The 21,429-nt window shown below is 40.8% G+C and overlaps 5 protein-coding genes across 18 annotated transcripts in view; 4 read left to right on the top strand and 1 right to left on the bottom strand.

Annotated features, from left to right (window-relative positions):
- ablim1a (actin binding LIM protein 1a) overlaps nucleotides 1-1,315 on the top strand; it is a 41,863-nt gene extending 40,548 nt beyond the window's left edge. For 10 of the 14 annotated variants that reach the window (XR_014801997.1, XR_014801992.1, XR_014801990.1 and 7 more), the window contains one exon: nucleotides 172-210. Coding sequence is in view for 3 of the 14 variants with exons in the window: in XM_084948892.1 (XP_084805018.1) it covers nucleotides 172-285 (114 nt within the window). In the remaining 11 variants the exon portion in view is untranslated. Of the gene's footprint in view, nucleotides 1-171 lie in introns of all 14 variants that reach the window. The other 4 variants (XM_084948892.1, XM_084948891.1, XM_084948890.1 and 1 more) reach the window with 2 other exon arrangements.
- A 2,971-nt stretch (nucleotides 1,316-4,286) lies between these two features.
- On the top strand, nucleotides 4,287-5,920 carry LOC146374654 (zinc-binding protein A33-like). The gene is made up of 5 exons (XM_084948901.1): nucleotides 4,287-4,400; nucleotides 4,492-4,725; nucleotides 4,851-4,897; nucleotides 4,999-5,141; nucleotides 5,231-5,920. Exons 2-5 carry the CDS (start codon nucleotides 4,591-4,593, stop codon nucleotides 5,824-5,826), a joined length of 921 nt encoding a protein of 306 aa, XP_084805027.1. The 5' UTR covers nucleotides 4,287-4,400; nucleotides 4,492-4,590; the 3' UTR covers nucleotides 5,827-5,920.
- Nucleotides 5,921-6,944: 1,024 nt separating this feature from the next.
- LOC146374653 (factor VII-activating protease) lies at nucleotides 6,945-11,112 on the top strand. Its single transcript, XM_084948895.1, has 13 exons — nucleotides 6,945-7,100; nucleotides 7,309-7,483; nucleotides 7,588-7,674; nucleotides 7,786-7,896; nucleotides 8,024-8,140; nucleotides 8,304-8,414; nucleotides 8,495-8,666; nucleotides 8,746-8,843; nucleotides 8,930-9,452; nucleotides 9,546-9,688; nucleotides 9,781-9,915; nucleotides 10,265-10,410; nucleotides 10,528-11,112. The coding sequence occupies exons 1-13, from the start codon at nucleotides 6,960-6,962 to the stop codon at nucleotides 10,693-10,695; spliced, it is 2,127 nt and encodes a 708-aa protein (XP_084805021.1). The 5' UTR covers nucleotides 6,945-6,959; the 3' UTR covers nucleotides 10,696-11,112.
- Nucleotides 11,113-11,955: 843 nt separating this feature from the next.
- LOC146374652 (E3 ubiquitin-protein ligase TRIM39) lies at nucleotides 11,956-14,197 on the bottom strand. The gene is made up of 6 exons (XM_084948324.1): nucleotides 13,601-14,197; nucleotides 13,331-13,426; nucleotides 13,002-13,235; nucleotides 12,900-12,922; nucleotides 12,654-12,787; nucleotides 11,956-12,566 (listed from the first exon to the last, which is right to left on the bottom strand). Exons 1-6 carry the CDS (start codon nucleotides 14,195-14,197, stop codon nucleotides 11,956-11,958), a joined length of 1,695 nt encoding a protein of 564 aa, XP_084804450.1.
- Nucleotides 14,198-15,095: 898 nt separating this feature from the next.
- LOC146374651 (delta-1-pyrroline-5-carboxylate synthase-like) lies at nucleotides 15,096-21,094 on the top strand. Its single transcript, XM_084947927.1, has 17 exons — nucleotides 15,096-15,238; nucleotides 15,725-15,842; nucleotides 16,474-16,625; nucleotides 16,717-16,866; nucleotides 16,990-17,094; nucleotides 17,186-17,344; nucleotides 17,484-17,574; nucleotides 18,020-18,144; nucleotides 18,245-18,389; nucleotides 18,482-18,555; nucleotides 18,688-18,787; nucleotides 18,979-19,199; nucleotides 19,294-19,431; nucleotides 19,521-19,716; nucleotides 19,814-19,935; nucleotides 20,095-20,377; nucleotides 20,464-21,094. The coding sequence occupies exons 2-17, from the start codon at nucleotides 15,746-15,748 to the stop codon at nucleotides 20,643-20,645; spliced, it is 2,340 nt and encodes a 779-aa protein (XP_084804053.1). The 5' UTR covers nucleotides 15,096-15,238; nucleotides 15,725-15,745; the 3' UTR covers nucleotides 20,646-21,094.
- Nucleotides 21,095-21,429: the final 335 nt, after the last annotated feature.

Below are 21,429 nucleotides of genomic sequence, written 5' to 3'. Positions count from 1 at the left end.
TTGTGTAAAGAGCATGTTACACAAATACGACCGTAGCGAGGAATATGCAGTATCCATTTGCTTCTTGTCGTTTCTGTTGTGACCTCTTTTTTTATGGCTTTGGTGCTAACTGAGAACACCCCCCACCCTCCCCTCCTTTTGTTTTTTCTCCACCTTTGTTCTCACTTCTAGCGCCACTTAGCACCTGAAACGTTCTTTGACATCTTTGGAATGGAGATCCAGGAGTTTGACAGGCTTCCCCTGTGGAAACGCAACGACATGAAAAAGAAGGCCAAGCTCTTCTAGCACTCAGAGCCGCATGCATTTTCTGTACATTCAGATAGCACACAGCAGCTGTAATCTAGATGTAGGTTTTGGTTTATTTCCTTTTCTTCTATATATATTTTTTGTTCTTTTCTTTTTTTTTAAATTTGATTGTTTTAACCTGACATAATCACGGAAGCCATGAACTGGACTCTTTGCTCTGATGCTTCCTGAGACTATGTACTGAAAGACTTGTCCTGTTAGACTTGCACTGTCAACGATGAGCAGGAATCTCTTCCGCGTTCAAAAATGACAAAGAATGAGACTGGACGATGAACAGGGTCATGTTCTTTGGTTTGAATGCGCTTGTTTTACTTCTTGCTTTGCTTCGAGTGGAACCGCTTTTCTTTTCTTTCTTGCTCGTTTCTTCCTACTATTTCTCTCGCTGTTGATTCCTGTGGAACTTTGTAAGTACAGTAGAACCTCATGGCGCTCATTACAAAATGTCCATGCTCGTAGCTTGAACATGTGTCAGCTTACCCTCGCTTGGGCTGAAAAGGTTTTAGTCCAAAGTTTGCAAGAATTGGCTCAGTGAGTCTTTGAATTAAAAAGAAAAAGTCACTGGGAAAGCAGTTAGCTTACCCAACAGCTGTTGCATCATCCAAGCACCCACATATCACTAGTTTCCTTCCCATGGCTACGCACTGAACATCCGTTTGACCCTGACAAAAAATGTCTCTCTTCTCAGGCTCTCATAAACACGGCCAGACACTCTCCCTTTACATGGATTGGAAGTACAAATCGTATTATATTTTAATGCCATATCAAAAGCAAAGTAAGTGACAAATAGCTAAAACCCCTAATGTGTTTGAAAATACTGTTTTATATAAAAAAAGAAAAGAAGAAAAAACCCCACACTGCCATTTGTTGTATTGAATTCTAAGCCAATAAAGCTTTAAATCACCATGAAACATAATGATCCTCTGCTAAACCAAAGGTACCCACCGCCTCTTTTCTGTTTGTTTTTCTTTGTTTGCATTTCACCAATAAACACACGAGCTCAGTGATGTAACGCAGGTTAAGAAGTCATTTTTGGACTAACTTTTAATCAGATGGTGGCGTCCACTGACCTAAACAAACTCTGATTAGCTAAGTCTCTGTTGGGTTACACAAGCTTTGACTTTGACTGCTTTACTGGAGGGGTTTATATATTATTGTGGGTTATGCACTGAACAGATATACACCCACTGGACACTTTATTAAGTACACCTTACTAGTACTGGGTTGGACCCTCTTTTGACTTCAACAAGCTGCTGGAAACATTCACCAGAGATTTTGGTCCATATTGACATGACGGCATCACACAGTTGCTGCAGATTTGTGGGCTGCACATCCATGATGTGAATCTCCCATTCCATCACATCCTAAAGATGCTCCATTGGAGTGAGATCTGGTGACTGTGGAGGCCATATGAGTACAGCACACTCATTGTTATGTTTAATAAACCAGATTGAGATCATCTGAGCTCTCTGACATGGTCTGTTATCCTGCTACAAGCAGCCATCAGAAGATGTGTACACCGTGGTCATAAAGGAACAATAAAGCAAAAATACTCAGGTAGGCTGTGGAGTTTAAACAACACTCAGCTGGTAGTAAGGGGCTAAGAGTATGCAGAGAAAATATTGCTCACACACCAGTAAACATTCACCAGCCTGAATCACTGATAAAAGACAGGATGGATTCATGCTTTTATTGTTGTTTATACCAAATTCTGACATTAAATCCAAATGTCACAGCAGAAACTGACACTCATCACACCAGATATCATTTGTCTGTGTGAACTATAGCCTCTTTTTCCTGTTCTTAACTGACAGGAGGGGCACTCAGTGTGGTCTTCTGCTGCTGCAATCCGCGATTTGATTCTGCATAATTTGGTTATAACAAGTATTTGTGTGCATGTCAGCTTGAAGCAGTCTGAACATTCGTCTCTGACATCAACAAGGCATTTTTACCCAGAGAACTGCTTCTCACTGAAAAATTTCTCATTTTTGGATCGTTCTCTATAAATCCTAGAGATGGTTTCATGGGAAAATGCAGTAGACGAGCAGTTTCGTCAAATACTCAGCCAAGCGTGTCTGGCATATCATGTTCAAAAACTCACATAAAACATGTTTCTTCTTCATTCTGATGCTGTTTGAACTTCAGCAGGTCGTCTTGACCATGTATACATGCCTAAATCCACCAAGTTACTGCCATGTGGCTGGTTGATTAGATATTCGCGTTAACGTCCAGCTGAGCAGGTGAACCCAACCAAGTGGCTGGTGAATGTATTGTATACATTTTAGAATACCACATGGTGAGAAATGGAATCCGTCTAAGTATAAAAACCTATTTATAAATTGTTTCCTCTCTGGGTTTGCATTCATGTCATATTGCACTTATACGAGTAGCTTATCGTGACTGACTTCTTCTCGGAGGCCTGTGTGTTCACATTTAAGGTGAGAAGTTTTCTATTTCACCGGAGTCGAATCACTGGGGGTCCTATTTCACTGCAGGGCAACCTGCATGTGGCGAATAAAGCCTTGATTGATTGATTGATTGACTCTTCTGGTGTCAACCCTTCATCATTCAGCACAGTAACCAAACATCAACTACACCATTCTTTAGGAAACACTTGTACACAGCATGGGACAATTTGTAGTTACAAATATTGTAAACAAATAAAACAAACATCAAAATGATTTTTTTTAAATGGATTACACACATCTTTGAATAAATAGTTTATAACAAGAAGAATTTCAGTAAGTCAAACAGTATAACTCTTAAGTATTAATGCATCCCTTGTGCATACATTTGAAAACTTCAGTGTGGCCTCATTCAGTCAGAGAGGGATATTATTATGGGATAAAAATGAAGGATTGCAGTGTCACATGCCACAGAGGAGATGTGTATTTTTTTTTAGTGATATTTACATAAATTTACAAACAAATTGGCACTGCGAGGTATGGCTGAGTGCTGTAAGCAGAAATGAAGACCATTTCCCAACAGTCCGAGTCACTTCTGATTCTTGTTTTCTTTTACAGCATTAGATTAGTGACAAAACTAAAGAAAAACTCCATAAAGACAAAAATGAAATATAGGAAACGCCACCGGGCTATATACAGTATGTGTACCGTACATCAAATAACAGTTAAGTACTCATTTAACCAAAAGCTGTGCTCTTTTTCAAAAGTCAGTCATAATAAGTTAACAGTGTAAAAAACATTAAGAGAACGAATGAGAACATTCAAGGTGCATATCGCACACCCCCAGGAATTTCATCATAATCGGAGGTTTGGCAATTCTGGGTCTAAACCAGAGGAAGGCCAAATACAATCAGAAGGAGAGGTGAGAAACAAATGAATTAATCAAGCCGGACATGTTTATATATCAGATTTTCCTTTGAGTTTAATGTGAGGTGACAGCTTACAAACACTATATGGTGCGTTTAGAGGTCATGGGGCCTCCCAGTGACGACTGGGAGAAAACTGAAACAAGAAGCTACTATACAAATTTACCATACCTGAAATCATCCATGTAGGAGTGACAGAAAAGAGCTAAAAGAAAAGAAAAAAAGGAAAAGTAGTTCAATTCTTTAAACAAGTAATGGTGCTAATAATGGTAACAATTACTTGGACCTTGCAGAGAACTTCATTTTCTCTAATTCATTCAAGAAAAAGAAGCAATGAACCCACTGTGTGAAGGTACGGTATGTGTGAGAAACATTGTGATGGCAAAACTATAACAAAGGTTTGCCAAAGCACATGATAAGTATAAAAGTAAGTCATCAGCATATTGTAAAAGTTCGTAATCCTAACCCTTTCATACAATGATTCATACTATAACAAGACTGAAACAAGGCTATCATGGCTGATAGAAGTATTTTCCTGTCGGTCATTGCTTTGTTGCCGTTATCATTGCATCATAATGAGCTTCTGCTTTTGCAGCTGCACTTCACTGCCAGATCCACTTTGTTAGCTTCAACTGAGGTTTTCTCAATATGTGTGAAACCCTTTCTTTAGGAGACACTGGGAAAGCACCAAGAGTGTCTAAAGAAGCAGAGAGAAGCAGTCAAATATAGGCTGAGGAAACTCGCGGCACGACAGTCAGAAATCACAGTGAGTTTCGTTCCGTTCACAGAACAGAGAGGTGAAATAATTACTCGTGACAGGGCTGCAATTAACTTCTAAATATTTATGCCCGACTCAGAAAAAGTCCTCAGTGATAAGGAAGAGTATCATTCAGAAATATCAAGAAATCCAAGCTGTCCTGGATGAGGACCTGAGGATTACCCTGTCCCACCTGGAGATGGAAGAGCGAGCTGCTGTCTCTGCCTTGGATGAGCTCATGGAGAGGAACTGTTCTCTGATCCAGGAGATAGAGCAGGACCTGGCTAGACTCACTCTGGCACTGGACCAAACGGACACAGAGCCTGATACAATGGTGAAAAAGTTGACAATGGCCAGTGGACCAGATATAACTGGAAATGTTATGTTTCCTGTCTTAACAAAAATATAAATCTGATAAAATAAAAATAATCTAGATTATTTTTTTTCTTTTTTCCCCAGTCGTTCTTTTTATACCCTGAAGAGGAAGAAATGGAAACAGCAGACAGGTAGGGAAATTAATTATAATCTATCATAGAAATAAGCTTCATTATTGTACGTACCAACAGATGATATATATGTTTTTTTACTTACTGTGTGCCTCCACTAGAGTGATTGATCTGCTAAACCAAACAGACCCAAGCAGTGTGAGCCTGGATGAAGCTAAAGCTGAGCAGATCATCAGCCTCACCAATAACATGCTCCTGCTTGTCTGCTCCCAGACCCCGATGATCAAGAAACTCATCAAGAGCTGTCAGTTTACATATTTTTATATTATTTGTAATTGCAATCAAACATTGAGTTAAAATGTTGTTAAATTCCAAAATGTAAAATATCTCCAGATTCCAGCGAGGTGTGCCTGGATCCGGAAACCGCCCACCCAAAGCTGATCATCTCTCCTCAAGGCGATAGTGCCACATATACGGACACCTGGCAGCAACTTCCTGACTTACCTGGACGCTTTGACACTACCCTCAATGTCATCAGTTTGCAGGGCTTCAGCTTTGGTCGCCATTACTGGGAAATCGATGTAACTGGGAAGACTTACTGGGAGCTCGGTGTCACCTACCCCAACATTCCTCGGAAGGGCACAACTGAGGACTGCTGGCTCGGCCGCGGGCCTGAGTCCTGGTGTGTGGAGTTTTTTGATGGCGAGTATACGGCCTGGCATGGAGGCGTTCCGCATCAGCTGCCTTTCACGAAGCGTTTCTGCCGGATTGGTGTTTTGTGTAGTTTTCCTGCAGGGCTGGTGATGTTTCTCGAGGCAGACAAAATGACACCCCTGTTTGCCTTCTGCACGGGAACCTTCTCAGACTGCCTCTACTTAGCTGTCTGCCCTGGTCATGACCACAATGGCAACAATGCAAAACCTATTGTTATCTGTAACCCTTCATCTGCCAACAGGGATCTCCGGTTTACTTCACAGAAGAATTGTTGAACAGTTACTTTTTAAGCTTCTACTCCACAATAAGGCAAAAATATTAAAGCTGTAACTAACGACTTTTTAAAATAAAGAGATTATGAAGTTTGAAGCGACTCTGTGAGCTTGTGCAACATTCTGACAGTGTTAATGCTCAGGCTGTGTAATGCTTTCTGTGCTCACAATAATATTTCAGTGTGATGCTGTTACGGTTGTTACAGTTAAGGCTGTGGGAATCATGCATGTCCATCACTTAGACCTTGAGACTTTCAAATTAAAACCAGGGTGTTACTAAAGCAAGAGCATCATTCTTTGTGAAAGTCTAAGAAAATATATCAGGTACTAATCTGTTTAGTAACTGTTTGGGTATCGCATGAGGTTTTCATGTAGCAGGGGAAAGTCCTCAGCATTACTAACACATTATGGATCAGCTGGATTTGCCAGCTATTTCAGTGAATTATGATTTTAGTAAAAGCACACACTGGTATTTATCCTGATATGAACCTATGTGTGGATCCAAAGTCTACATTCAAACAAACAGTCAGTCCTAAGCAAACATGCTCTCTGCACCTGAGTGTGCTTGGCAGATTATCTTTTATTTCACTTAACATTTTTTGATGTGAGGAATTTGTCCAGGCTGGCAGACACAGTTATTATGCTCCATTAGACTAAAAAAAGAAGATTTTTTGCCCTTATTAAACATTAAGACATTTTTTTTAATGCAGCTGAAATGTATAAATTTTAAATGTTCATTTATTTAAACAATTAATCATTAAGAAAAATATGCTTGGTATAAACATGAATGTATACCAATCAAGTAAATTTATTTGACCACACTTCCTGAAATGTAATGTTTTACACTGTACTTATGTAACCAAAACTACATGGAAAACATTCATGTAGATATAGTAACTTAAAGTCAGCATTTGGGGGAAGATATTTTTTGACTGTAAATGTGTTTGTCACAAGCGATTGGTAAACTCAGCTGAATTTTTCCTATTATGTGGGATCATAAAGGTAACTATCTAAGAGCTCAGTTATAATCAATACAACTGACTCAGCAACACGGATGGATGCCAGACAAAAAAAACAAAAAAAGAAAAAAAAAGACAGAAAGAAAGGGCTAACTCAAAGGTTAGTGTACTTACCAAATGTTTGGAAAAGTGCGAGGGCTCCCCCAGTCAGCTCACTCTCATGTTACTCTCCTACATGTCTTCTGGTCAACTGCCATCATGAACCTGAAGCTCCTCTTCCTTTGTCTCTTCTTAGCAGTGCTCTTCATACCTGCTGAAGTATGTATTAACTGAATTTAATAATCACATGCGTTGCATGTTATTTACATTGTGGCATTTTCTGTTTAAAAAGGTTAAGTCAATAGCTTTAGCCACACATAGCTAGATAGACAGATAGACATGAATATATAGCGTGATAGAGATAGTTATTTGGATGTGTACGTGCTCTTATGTTTTGCTGTCATCTGCAATTCCTTAAAAAATGTAGTTGAAACATAAACACGACAAACATCGGGACTCTTCGCATCCTGGAAGACATGGCAGACATCCAGAGTCTTCACGTCCTGAAAGACAAGACAGACATCAGGACTCTGCACTGCCTGAAAGACAAGGGAAACATGAGAAAAAGAGACCGAAAGGAAGGTTTAAAGATATAATTGAGGGTTAGTACTCCTTTATGTTGCTTTTGTAACATATATAGAAAATGGTTTGAAATGTAGTATTTAAAGAATTAAAACTGTAAATCTAAAGGAAAGTATTGTTCTAGATGTCTTCTTTAAGGTTGTGGATGAGGATGATGAGGATGATGAAAATGGTCATTCAGACTGGCTTTTTGAGATTCTGGACCTAGACGGTAAGATACTAACAAATGTCTCATGCAAATCTGTGGCATGTTTTCTTCTAATGCTACAGAGGAAAGGTTTAATTTTGACATTACGGAGTGTTGTCATTTTTTATTTCTCAGGCCAGTGCACCCCAAATCCTTGCCTTAACAATGGTGTGTGTAAGGAGAAAGGCAGGAGAAAGTTCAAATGTGACTGTCCCAAACCTTACCAGGGAAAAAAATGCGAGAGAGGTGTGAAGAAAAAAATCCCTTCTCTCCATTCTTTTGTCAAATTACATATATATATATATATGCAAAGTGTAAAAAAACAAACTGAATTAATGTTATTAAAAATATCCTAATGGTGTTATTCTCTAAGGTCCAAGAATTTGTAATAGAGGTCAATGCGGGCATGGCGAATGTGTACTGACTTCAACTCCTCCACACTATGAGTGCAAATGCAAGCGACCCTTTCAGCCTCCAGACTGCAAAACTAGTATGTTGATATATATATATATATATATATATATATATATATATATATATATATATATATATATATTTTTTTTTTTTTTTTTAAAAAGCCCAAATTCCTCTTTGGTGAGGATTTTAGCAGTTACTGAACAACAGCCTAAATTTTGTTTTATTGTTCTCCAAAGTTTCAGTTTGTAATCCTAATCCATGTAAAAATGGTGGCACATGCATCAGAGATGAAAATGACTTTGACTGCCATTGCCCCGAAGGGTTCGGAGGACATTTCTGCCATGTTGGTAAATAATTCATTCTACTGTTTTTCTTCATATATATTTATCATAATTCATTTACTCACTGAGTAATTTACATTTCTCAGGTCCAAACGACTGCTATGTGGACGATGGAGAGTCATATCGTGGCAATGTGAGCGAGACGGATGATGGTGATGAGTGCCTCTACTGGAACTCCCACTTCATCCTGGCATCGGGTGTTAATCCCTTCACCTCCTTTGAGGACAAAGACGGCCTTGGCCCTCACAACTTCTGCAGGTCAGAAGTAACTCCATTTATACAATGTGCAGAAAACACCTATAAGAGGTCTGTCTCAGTGACATGTTTTCTGATTCAGGAACCCTGACGGAGAGCCAAAGCCCTGGTGCTTTTTCAGAAGAGGCCACAGGTTACTGTGGGACTACTGTGATGTGCCAAAATGTCCTGTATCAACACGTGAGTTTTAAAGTGATGGGCAACATTTTGATCTTGAGTGTTGCCAGCAAAACATCTGTGCCATCTTCTTGGATCTGTGTTTTCAGATGGGCCGCCGACTGAGGTTGCTCCTACACAGCCTAAACCACCGCAGCCAGAACCGACACAGCCTAAACCACCACAGCCAGAACCGACACAGCCTAAACCACCGCAGCCAGAACCGACACAGCCTAGACCACCGCAGCCAGAACCGACACAGCCTAAACCACCGCAGCCAGAACCGACACAGCCTAGACCACCACAGCCAGAACCGACACAGCCTAAACCACCGCAGCCAGACCCTACTGGTAAGCTGCCAGCAACTGCCATACCATCAACTGGGAAGCCCATCCACCCTTCTGCGACACCTCTCCCTCCGACTACTGGACCGAAACAGTTTGCCACCTGTGGCATACCTCAGCCAAAAAAGGCTCTTACCCGAATCTTTGGGGGTCTGAAAGTCAGTTCAGGAGCTATACCCTGGCAGGTTTCTGTGCAAGTGAAGCCAACGGGCTCCGCTCAGCCATTCAGACACGTCTGTGGAGGAATTCTCATCGCAAGTTGCTGGGTGCTGACAGCTGCACACTGCATGTAAGGCTGCAAGGTTGAAGAACCAGATTAATGGCAGATTACAAGTAAGACAACGTAATATTGACTGAACCCTTTTGTTTTTTATTTGCACAGTGAACCAAACAAGGACATGCAGGTGCTGGCTGGAAGTCTCTCAGTGAGTAAGCCAGACCCCGGAACTCAGACCATACCTGTCGAAAGGACTATTAAAAATCCAAACTACAGGGAGACTAGTGAAGCTGTTTACAATGATATAGGTGATACTTGTCTCAAATGTCTCTGTCATTTTGTTCAGATGTTCTTTCTTTGAGTTTGTGGTGACATTTATATCTCACACATATTCCTAAAGGCTTGTTGAAGCTGAGTGGGACTCCTGGTTTTTGTGCCAATGAGACCCAGTTTGTGAAAACAGCCTGTCTACCAAATGCGCCACTGACTGATGGGACGGAGTGCAAAATCTCTGGATGGGGTGCTACTGAGCAATGTATGTAAGGTTACAAAAAGGTTGCCATTTTTTATGTACATAATTTGGCTTATTTGATAAACACTTGACATTTTCTATTTTAAATGAAGCTTGAACTCTTTTCCAACATTTGATGACCTCTCCTTAATGACAAGTTTTGACACCTCAATATATCAATGCAGATGTGGTCAGACGACCATTACAACAGGTTCTGGGTTTTCCAGTGGTATCCGAAGCTAGCTTTACAGGCAGAGATCACCTTCAGTAACTTTTGATGAACATTCACTCATTTTGTTCTGGAAGTGGGCATGAAATATGAAAAAAAGAAACAAGGGTTACCCCCTAATATATTTCTGCATTATCTTTGCAGCTAATTATGGTTCCAGCCACCTGCTGGAGGCCAATGTCCTGCTGATCAACCAGGAAAAGTGCTCTGATCCTTCTGTTTATGGGAACATGCTGGACAATTCCATGTTCTGTGCTGGCTACCTGGAGGGAGGGGTGGATTCCTGCCAGGTTAGGACATTTGATGGTTTGATGCTGTTATAACGTGTATATTACTAACGCATCTACAGAAAGTTATTACATTAGTTCCAGTAGTAGCATATAGTCAGCTGTACAATTTTGTTTCAGGGGGACTCTGGAGGACCACTGACGTGTATGCAGAACAACGCTAATGTTGTTTATGGAGTGGTGAGTTGGGGAGACCAGTGCGGGAAGAAGAACAAGCCTGGGGTCTACACACGGGTCACTCATTTCCTGGACTGGATCAAGGCAAATACTGAAGGAGCAATTCCTTGAGCAACCTTTGTTTCTCACTATGCCCGCCAGATCTCCAACCACTACACACTGTACACTTTTCCTAAAATGTAATCAAATTATATGATTATTCAAACTATTCATAAATGTACTGGATATTAGCTGGATTGTCTTATCAGTTACACATAAAAGATGGAAAAATCTGAAATCCGCTGTTATAACATAAATGATGCATGCATGGAAAAAACCCAAAGGCTTGAATTACTTTTTTAATTAAGCACAGTGTGTTTGAGTGGCTGTATATGTGAGAAACAAAGAATGGAAAAGAAAATCTCACAATATAAGTAGCTATACCATGTTTCCTCTGGAAAATGGGGCAAGTTGCATCACTGAACTGAAAATGTCCTAAAGTTGTGGCAGAATTATTACATGATGCAAATAAATGCTTCTTCTTTCTGATGTGCTGTGTTGTTCTTGTATGTCCTCACCAAGCCCTAGGGTGGCTGAACTTTCAAAACCCTGTGATGGGTGCATAATGTTACTGTTTACAAAAAAAGAGAGAGTTATATTTTCTAATTGTGTTAAATGTGAACTTTCAGACTTCTTCTTCTTCTGCAGAAAGTATTTATTTACAATGAGCAAAAGCGTGATGCACAAAGAATTGTGTAAATCAGATTGTTAAGTGTCTTAATCTTTTCTAGACATATAGCGTTACTGTTCGTGTTATTTGACCTCAATGTATTGTCTGCTGCAGGGCAACAACTCTGTAGGGCCATTGACATGTGAGACTAAAGGCATGCATGTCCTCCATGGTCTGATGAGCAGTTTACACACGGGTCATTTACTTTATGAACTGCATCAAGGCACACATGAGAGCTGCTAAGCTGCAGAAAGAGATCGACTTTGCCACAGAACAAATGCACTGTTTGAACCTGATACCACTTAATGAAATATTTAGTGTACATGTCAACTGCAGAAACGGCAGTGCTGCAATGATTACATAACTTTAGTCTTGACATTATAAAGTCACGGTACGGATATGTCTGCAGATGTGTCTTCTCATATATTATTATATAACCTAATTTTAGCAAGACGTTAGAGGTAGGTATATTCGTTAAAAGCCGTTGTAGCTTTACCAGAGTCAAAGCCAATCACGGAAACTTGGTGGTAGTCAATATTTTTGACAACCTAGATTTGTACAGCACGTTGGACATTTTCACAATGTAATTTTATGTGAGCACAAATGGAAAATTACACTTAAAATAATTATTTGATCAGTGACTCTGCATCCCACAGAGGCAGTTAAATGGTTCCTGTGAGTTCACTTTTCTCCTCACGTGTATTCCAATCCCAGGGGTCCTTTATCCAAAACAAGGTAAGAGGCTGTGTGTTGACTCCATTCATATCAATGCATGGGTTAAAAATGGGATAGAGAGGTTCTGTGCACTGCACACAGAAGGAGTGAAGCAGCCTCATAGCGTTGGCATCATAGAATGACAGCTCCCCCTTCTGGAGGTTTGCAAGTATGCCTAGCTTTCTGACTCTCTTTCCAACTGACAGCTGCTTTTCCTGAGTATCATGGCACGCCAGGTACTGTCCGTCTCCATGGTAGATGCACCAAGATGTGTTATTTACACCCAGACTGGAAGAACTCTGGTTTAAACTGGCTTTTTTATCGACTGACCCCGTGGTCACACCTATCATCCAGAAGGGCTTGTCTTGGACAATGACTTCCCAGTAATGCTGGCCACCTGTAAAACTCTCCTGAGCAAGGACGCTATACTGTGAGTCATATGGCTGAGGGCTCTGTCCTTCACCAAAAGGTTGGCGTCTCCAGTACACTTGTTTTCTGTCTTGGGATAACTCCAGCTTTGGATGAGCTGTTTTGAAGTCTAGAAGAGGAGAACTTAAGTCTGCAAATACAAATATTTACTTAGTACACAGTTATAATGGTAATGAGAGTTGGATTTAGAATGTCAAAGGAAAAAAGCTTTACTAACATGACCACATTCGTGGAAAATGTTGGGACAGAGCGACCGAGAGTTCATCCACCAGCCTCTCTACTGTTCTCAGCTTCTCAGGGTCACAGAGGTCTCTGTTTACTTCTCGGATTTGAACAAATTCCAAGGGATCACTGCAAATAAAAATAAAAATCATACCACAGGAAGGCTCAGTGAATAATTATATGGAGCAGCGTAAAGCATGGGCAATTTCAGGTTGCAAACTGGACTCAGCAATATACTCACCAAAGATTCTGTGATGTGATTTGCTGTTTGAAAACAACAGGAAACATTTGAGCTATATTTGTGCTACACTTCTGGTCACGGTAAGTGATCATGTAAACCTACCTGCAGAAACCGCAGATCATTGGTTTCCTGGAGAAGTGATTTGCTGGAGGCTCTGAATGCATCTATCTCTTTGATCTGAGCCTCTACGATGCTCCTCTGGGCCTCCAGCCACTCTGTCATGCATGTCTCCTCTGCGTCTATAATCTGCATCATTAGACGCTCATCGCCATTCAGCACGACGTGGATTCTGCTGTACTTGTCTGAGATTCTCTCTCTAAACTCTGCAGCAGAGGTCTATGAGATAAATGCATTGTTAGACAAACAAGAATGGCTTCCATCAATTTAAAAAGTTAAGCAATTTAAGAGTGTGATTTCTGTATTGGTTGTACCACTGTTTGTGTATACAGTGACTCCAGGTCTTTGATGGCATGTTCGGCTTCACTTCTCCTCTTTAGTAGCTGGTTCATTGTGGTCTCAAGCATACTCTAGAGACAGAAATACAACATGCCTCTGGTAAAACAAACAAACAAACAAACAAACAAACAAACAAACAAACAAACAAACAAACAAACAAACAAACAAACAAACAAACAAAAAACAACAGGAAGAAAATAGATAAATATTCCTCACAAGTAATGAAAAGAGATTATAATAATCACCTTAAAGTCTGCTTTGGCTTCATGCAGTTGAGAGGCTTTGTGATGTTTGTGCGTGCCAACCAGGACACACAAACAGCACACAGGTACCTTTTCCTCCATACAGAAGAGCTTAAGCTCATCGCGGTGCTCCCTGCACTTCAGAGACAGTGGATCACTGGTCACCTCCACCACTGTGTGCTCCCTTAGAGCAGACCTCTGTTGGTGGAGCAGGGCGTGAGCCTGGCACAGCGAGGCATCGCAAGTCAGGCATGTTCTTATGGCTACTGATGGCATCTCTATGCAGTGGTCACAGCAGATAGTTGATGATGATTTAGTTTCACTAGTTGAAGCTGCTGCTTGTCGCTCTGCTGCTGACAGCGTCTTAGTGGTGAAGTCCTTTACTTTGGTCTGAAGGTCTGCATTTATCTTCAGAGTGAGGTCAGAGGGGAGAAATATCTGACACTCCGGGCAGAAGAAAGGCCCCTCATCAGACACATCGGTTTCCCAGACAGCCTGTATACAGGTGAGGCAGAAGTCATGCCCGCACTGCAGCGTCACAGGATCAATGAAGAAATCCTGGCACACAGGACACTTCAAAGTTTCCTCCATGGTCCCCATAGGTCTGTGTACAGCTGTTATGGTGGCTCAGTGTGCACTGTGCTTCTGACTGTCCTGCTCATTAATGTTTCACAGGTCTGTCCTGGCATACACAAACGCCACTCACGTGGCTTCAGTGTCACATTACTGAAGACTGTTTGTTTTGGGTTTTTGCTTCACTAGCAGGTTCAAATGGTTGACACACAAATTAATGGCAAAGTTTCAAAGAAATTGATTAAATTACAAGTCAACAGTCCAAAATGCAGGGTCATTTAATAAGAAAATGACAGGAAAATGGAATCAATTTAGTGTGAAATTTCTTTAGTTTGAGCACAGGTGTGTGATAAAGTAATATCAACTTGAGAGCTTGCTCTTCCGGGTGTAAAAAGAGCCGGGAAGTCGCCCGGAAGTCACGTGAGTACTTAAGCGAAGCTTGTTTTATTTTGTTAATATATAATTTCGAAAACTTGAAAAAAGCGATATTAGTTGTTTACAGTCGCGCTTGTTGTTGTCAGAATTACATTACAAAATATTTCCCTTTAAAAAAATATGTTATTGCGATGTTATATTGCCCCTAGAAGAAACGACATTACTTTTTAATATATGCCTATTACTTGTAATTATAAATAACAATAATATCATAATATATATCGCAAAAGCCTACATTCTCTGTGTTATAGATGGTGCATTTAAATATATATATATGCTGATAAAACTGTTCTGCACTCTTTACACAACCCACTCTTCGTTTCAGCATTAAGTGTCTGTAGTACTGTCACTCGACGTCTCTGTACTTGTGCAACCCGTGCTCACTCACAAAAAATAAAATAAAATTCAGGCGTACGTTAAAACTTTCTTGCGTAAACCAACGTCTTATGTCATTGAAGTTTCCCGATATTTTATGTACACGTCGTTCGTGAATAGCATTACGGCACTTCCCACACAACGTGGGCTGTGGATGTGGCAGTGAAGCGCTGCGATTCTCACTGAATACGTGTCTTCATTTCGCCGTTCACTTATTAGTGTAGCTGTGGTTGGCTTTCCAGGTCTCCATCTCGCTGGGTAAGGAGTCTTTTATAAAAAAAACCTCTTCCGCCTGTTCTGTCGAAAACCGAGCCAAGTTAGGCAGCTCACAACAGCTAAAGCTAGCTAACGTTAGCTAACCTAGGTATGTTTTGACAGAAGTACTCGACACGTAGCTGCTATAGTCTGATAAAGTACCATGCAAACTGCAGTTCGTTCATGTGTATTACAGGTTATACAAGTGAAAAGCGCCCAGTCTATCGCCCTGCCTATTATTGCTGGTATTTTTCTAAGCTAACTTGGTGCAAAACAATCTTGAATGGGTCACTGTGTCAAGTCCAAATATCGCATAACACTGATAAGAAGAAGACACATGAGGCAGAGCTTTCAAGCGACAGCAAAACTCCATATATCTATTTAAAACGTTGGCGTCAAGCCTGTTTGTTTTACCCAGAAGCTGCTTATTTAATTTGATGCTATTCCATTGTTAGACTAACCATGCATTGCTTTCTGTGCTCATCACAGTGGTCCTGAACTTTCAGTGCCATGTTTGCCAGGTTGGCTTCCTGCTCTCCTCTGCCATTCAGAACATGGCAATCAAATGTGTGCCCAGTCTACATCAGAGCCTTTTCCCAGGCTAAATGTAAGTGATCAGCCAAATGCTTCATCATACTAGGCTTGTACACAAATCTCAGTAGGGCTGTGCGATATGACCAAAATCTCATATCCCGATATAAGAATTCTATCGTCCCGATAACGATATAACTCACAAAAATTAAAAATTTTCTGTAAATTCTGTGAATCTCGGGCAGCTCGACTTGCGTGAAGTGTTTCCAGCTGCGCGTCCTTTATCCGGAGTCGAATGTTTTAACAGATGCATGAAACTATACATTTTTAGACATAAGTTGTAACAGCCGCCGTTTTCTTTGTATTTATTACACGGCGTGCTGCGGGGAAAAGCCTGTTCTAACGTTTGAGTCTAAGGTTTATTCTTTAGCACCTGGCATATAAGAGAAAGAGAGAACTTTAAGAAATTAATATAGCCACTACAGTGACCATCAGAACGATGAAAAAATATTGCCGTAAACAGTTTATTTTGCGACACCACGAAACAAACGATAGCGTAAAATGAAACATAGATGTTTTTATATCGTGATCCGATATATATCGTTATATCGAACAGCCCTAAATCTCAGGATCACTTCGCTATGTGTTGGTTCTTCCTCGGCTGCCTATGCCTGTTAAAATGTGACTGTTTTCTTTATTCCCCGCAGTCGTTCTCCCTCGACCCCATGGGAAGTCCTTTGCACACCGCAGTGAGCTGAAGCAAGCCAAACGCATTGTAGTGAAGCTTGGGAGCGCTGTGGTGACGCGTGGAGATGAATGTGGTCTGGCACTGGGACGACTGGCTTCAATAGTAGAGCAGGTAATAATGTTGATACAAAGTGTCTTTTATAGAGGAATGACTGCTCCAAAGAAAAGAGATCTTAAATGTTATTGTTTCTGTGTTCCATCAGGTGGCCATGCTACAGAATCAAGGCAGGGAGATGATGATTGTTACGAGTGGTGCTGTGGCATTTGGGAAGCAGCGACTGAGACATGAGATACTGCTGTCTCAGAGTGTCAGACAAGCTCTGCATTCTGGACAGAACCAACTGAAAGACATGGTGAATAAGCTTTAACAGAAGGAACTTAGACCCACTATTTTGTAAATGTAGACTGTATAACAGTGTGCTGATTTCTTTCTTTCTAAATCTTGTTGACTTTGTTTAAATCTCACTGTCTTTCAGACAGTCCCAGTTTTGGAAGCAAGAGCCTGTGCTGCTGCTGGGCAGAGCGGTCTGATGGCGCTGTACGAAGCTATGTTCACCCAATACAGCATCTGCACTGCACAAGTATGTGCTCTACGTTTGGCATAGAATAAAATACCTACAGCATTTGACTAAAATGTCACATACTACTTCACATTTCTTTCCACCTCCTTAGATTCTGGTCACCAATCTGGACTTTCATGATGAACAGAAGCGCCGGAACCTGAACAGCACGCTACATGAACTGCTGCGTATGAATATCGTCCCTATAATTAACACGAACGATGCTGTTGTTCCACCCCCTGTTCCCAACAGTGACCTACAGGGTGTAAATGTGGGTACACCTGTTTTTGCATGCAAAGTTTCCTTTGCACTTGAGGGAAGAGGGAAGCTTTTGAAATGTAGTAGCAACTGAAGTTGTTACTGACCTGCACGGTGTTTTTTGCTTAATGAAAAATTGGTTTGTGTTTCAGGTAATAAGCATCAAAGATAACGACAGCTTAGCTGCACGGCTGGCTGTTGAAATGAAAGTAGACCTACTTATTGCCCTGTCTGATGTCCAAGGTACAGATATGACTATTTAAATAATATTTTCTTTAATTTGCATTTAAGAATCACAGTAATGGCCAGTATGTTATTTGTGTAAATGTGTAGATTATGTTTATGTTTGTATGTATAATAAATGTGAACCAGTTACCTAAAACTATATGAAAGATGCATGAAATGAAAACAAATGACCAAATTAACCAACAATTTCTTTGTATTTGTACAAGTGAAAATGATTTATATTGATAATTCTAATCTTTTGTATTATTATTATTATTATTATTATTATGCATAGTATTACAGCAACTGCCATATATGCCATTGATGCTTTGCTTTTATTCATTAATGATTGCCAGGTAGTTAGACATTAATAGAAGACTTTATACAAACAGGCAGGTTGCGTTTTTGTTAAATCGGAAGATATCTATATATGTGTGATTTATTTTTCTTATTTTTTTCTCAGGCTTATACGACAGTCCGCCAGGAACAGATGATGCCAAGCTCATTGATATATTCTATCCCGGAGACCAACAATCTATCACATATGGGACTAAATCCAGAGTTGGTATCGGCGGCATGGAAGCAAAGGTCAGTGTGACAGATAATAGTTCATCTCACTATATGAAGAGGCAGAGTTCTTTCAGTAATGAAAATGTTGCATTACACTAAATCATGTTGTGTGGCTCAGGTGAAAGCAGCCCTCTGGGCACTGCAGGGTGGCACCTCAGTAATCATTGCCAATGGCACAGATCCAAAAGTCACCGGTCACGTCATCACAGACATTGTGGAAGGGAAGAAAGTTGGCACCTTTTTCTCTGAAGTGAAACCTGCAGGTACTGGGTAAAACCACTCAGACAGAGCATTTGAATCTTTTTGTTGTGGTTTGAGGATTTATGCTTGATGTTGGTGTTATTGACACCACCAGGCCCAACTGTGGAGCAGCAGACAGAGATGGCACGACATGCAGGCAGAACCCTGGCCTCTCTGCTCCCTGAACAGGTAAAGGGGGGAAAAAAATGATCCTAATTAGTTGCACAGGGTCACCAAATTAAATAAGTTCTACGTCGTAGTGACAGCAGTGTCAATTAATTTTGAATTGTGTTGATCACATCTATGTGTTTGTTTTTTCAGAGAGGGGAGATCATCTGCTGTCTTGCTGAGCTCCTTACAGAGAAGAAAGAAGAAATTCTTAATGCAAACAGGAAAGACATGGAGCTAGCAACAACATTAGGTACAGAGGCAGAGAGCTGGCACACGGATTAGCGTAATCCATACCTGAGATCTGTGACTCAGATACCATTGTAGTCTACTTTGGTAGGAGTCATTGGGTGTGGCGTAGCGGAGCAGTTATTCCTGCTTGGCAGCACGTTTCTCTTTATTGATTGATGCGCCAGCATTTTTATTCATACTTTACTCTTATAGGTCGTCTGTCCCAGCCTCTGATCAATCGCCTGAGTCTGTCAACAGCCAAGCTGAACAGTCTTGCCATTGGCCTGCGTCAGCTCGCCGTTTCCTCCAGGAACAGCGTCGGCCGGGTGCTGAGGAGGACTAGAGTGGCCAACAACCTAGAACTTGAACAGATCACGGTCCCCATCGGTGTCCTGCTGGTCATCTTTGAGTCTCGCCCTGATTGTCTGCCACAGGTCAGACCATCTCTAGGCAGTCTTGAATACTTTTTTAAAGTCTTTGGTTTTATATGTGTTCAAAAAGAGTGACATTTTAAATGCTATACTTCAGGTGTCAGCACTAGCAATTGCAAGCGGAAATGCTTTGCTCCTGAAAGGTGGCAAAGAAGCTTCCAACACCAACAAAATTCTACATCAACTCACTCAAGAGGCCCTTTCCATTCATGGTGTAGCAGATGCCATTCAACTGGTAAGACTAAAAATCATTATAGAAATATAATTTTAGTTTCCTGGTAGTATTTTATTTGTTGCGATACACTAAAAGAATTTGTGCTGTAGGTGAGCACACGTGAGGAAGTTGAGGATCTGTGCAGACTGGACAAGATGATTGACCTGATCATTCCAAGGGGCTCGTCTCAGCTGGTCCGGGAAATCCAGAGGGCAGCCAAGGGCATTCCTGTTTTGGGCCACAGTGAGGGCATCTGTCACGTCTACATCGACAGTGATGCCAGCATTGACAAAGCTCTTGATATTGGTAGGTTTTTAATTGCATTCAGCTCCAGTCTATTAAATTTATCACTAATGCAAACTGACTGGTTTTGAATGATTGTACAAACTGTGTTTCTTTCCAGTCAAAGACTCTAAATGTGACTACCCTGCTGCCTGCAATGCCATGGAGACTCTTCTTATTCACAGAGATTTGCTGCGTACTCCTGTGTTTGACCAGATCATTGACTTGCTGAGAACAGAGCAAGTAAGAAACAGGATTATTTGGGTTTATGCTTTGAATGAGATTCAGAAATAGGAAAAACAGCAAGAGAATTTAACACTTTACCCACGTCCATAAATACAGTAAATTACATCTGTTTGTTTTTTATTCTTTAACAAACTATTGGCTATTGCTTTCTTACAGGTAAAGATTCATGCTGGTCCTCGCTTCGCATCCTATTTAACTTTTAGCCCATCTGAGGTCAAGTCTCTGAGGACAGAGTATGGGGACCTGGAATGCTGCATTGAGGTGGTTGACAGCATGCAGGAAGCTGTGGACCACATCCACAAATACGGCAGCTCCCACACTGATGTCATTGTTACTGAGAATGAAGAAACAGCCGAACAGTTTCTGCAACAGGTGGACAGCGCCTGTGTATTCTGGAACGCCAGCTCTCGCTTTGCTGATGGCTACCGCTTTGGCCTTGGTATGTATTTACCTTCAAGTGAACCTAAACTACCACTATGTTGAAAATAAAACAAGGTATTTAATTTTACTTTGTTTATTTTGCAGGAGCTGAGGTTGGTATCAGTACAGCACGGATACATGCCAGAGGACCTGTAGGTTTGGAGGGACTTTTGACCACCAAGTGGGTCCTTCGAGGGGAGGGACACACAGTGGCTGACTTCTCTGAGCAAGGCAGCATGAAATACCTTCATGAAAACATCCCTGTGCCCCAGGGGAGTTTCAATTAGAAACCACTGAACAACATAAAGTCACGTGTTTATTTAGAGGTTTGTGTCTGTCTGTAGCGTTTCAACTCACAAGCTGCTTTCACAATCCTGTTTAGGTCTGTTTTGTTGGGTGGTTGGAAGAATGGAGGCAACTTTTATCAGACAACCAATATCCTGGTTTTGTGAACCTATGAATCCATGTGAAACCCAAGAAAATTGACTGGTGGCTAAATGAGAGAAAACTGTAAAAGTAAAACAGAACTTAGGAATGGACAAAGCGCTTTTCACTTCAACGCCATTTTTATAATTGCATCAAACTAAATCATTGTTCCAGCTGTGATTTTCTAAGTTATTTTTCTACATGCAAACTCTCCCTTGGTCTTGTTTATGCAGGATCTTGTTTTGGATTTACTTTGCTGTCTTTCCTCTTTGCACAGATAATTTAATAAATATGGTGTACAGTTCTTTAATTATAACTCGTGGAATTTTATGTGTCACAAAGCTTTCGGTGAAAAATCTGCCCATTCCCCCCCCCCCAATGAAGGTCTTTATTTTTGTAATTTTTTGTTTTAGTTTACTTAATCCATACTATGTTTAATTCAAGAGCGGAAAAGCAGCTGTTGGTATACAGCCTGATTTCAGTTATTACTTTATTTAATTGATAGAACTGAGTTTTTAAATAATCTTCTTTTGATTACTAATGTTAGGACTCACCACAACTGATCATTTGCCTCCCTCTCATCCTGTCCCATGCATCCTTTTCTGTCACACCAACTCACTGCATGTCTTGCTTGACTATATCCAT

Source organism: Perissodus microlepis, chromosome 13, assembly GCF_051167445.1.
Source record: "Perissodus microlepis isolate ML-2025 ecotype Zambia chromosome 13, ASM5116744v1, whole genome shotgun sequence".
NCBI lineage: Eukaryota > Metazoa > Chordata > Actinopteri > Cichliformes > Cichlidae > Perissodus > Perissodus microlepis.
The sequence above is the reverse complement of the archived record's forward strand: the minus strand, read 5'-3'. Positions and strand labels throughout refer to the sequence as shown.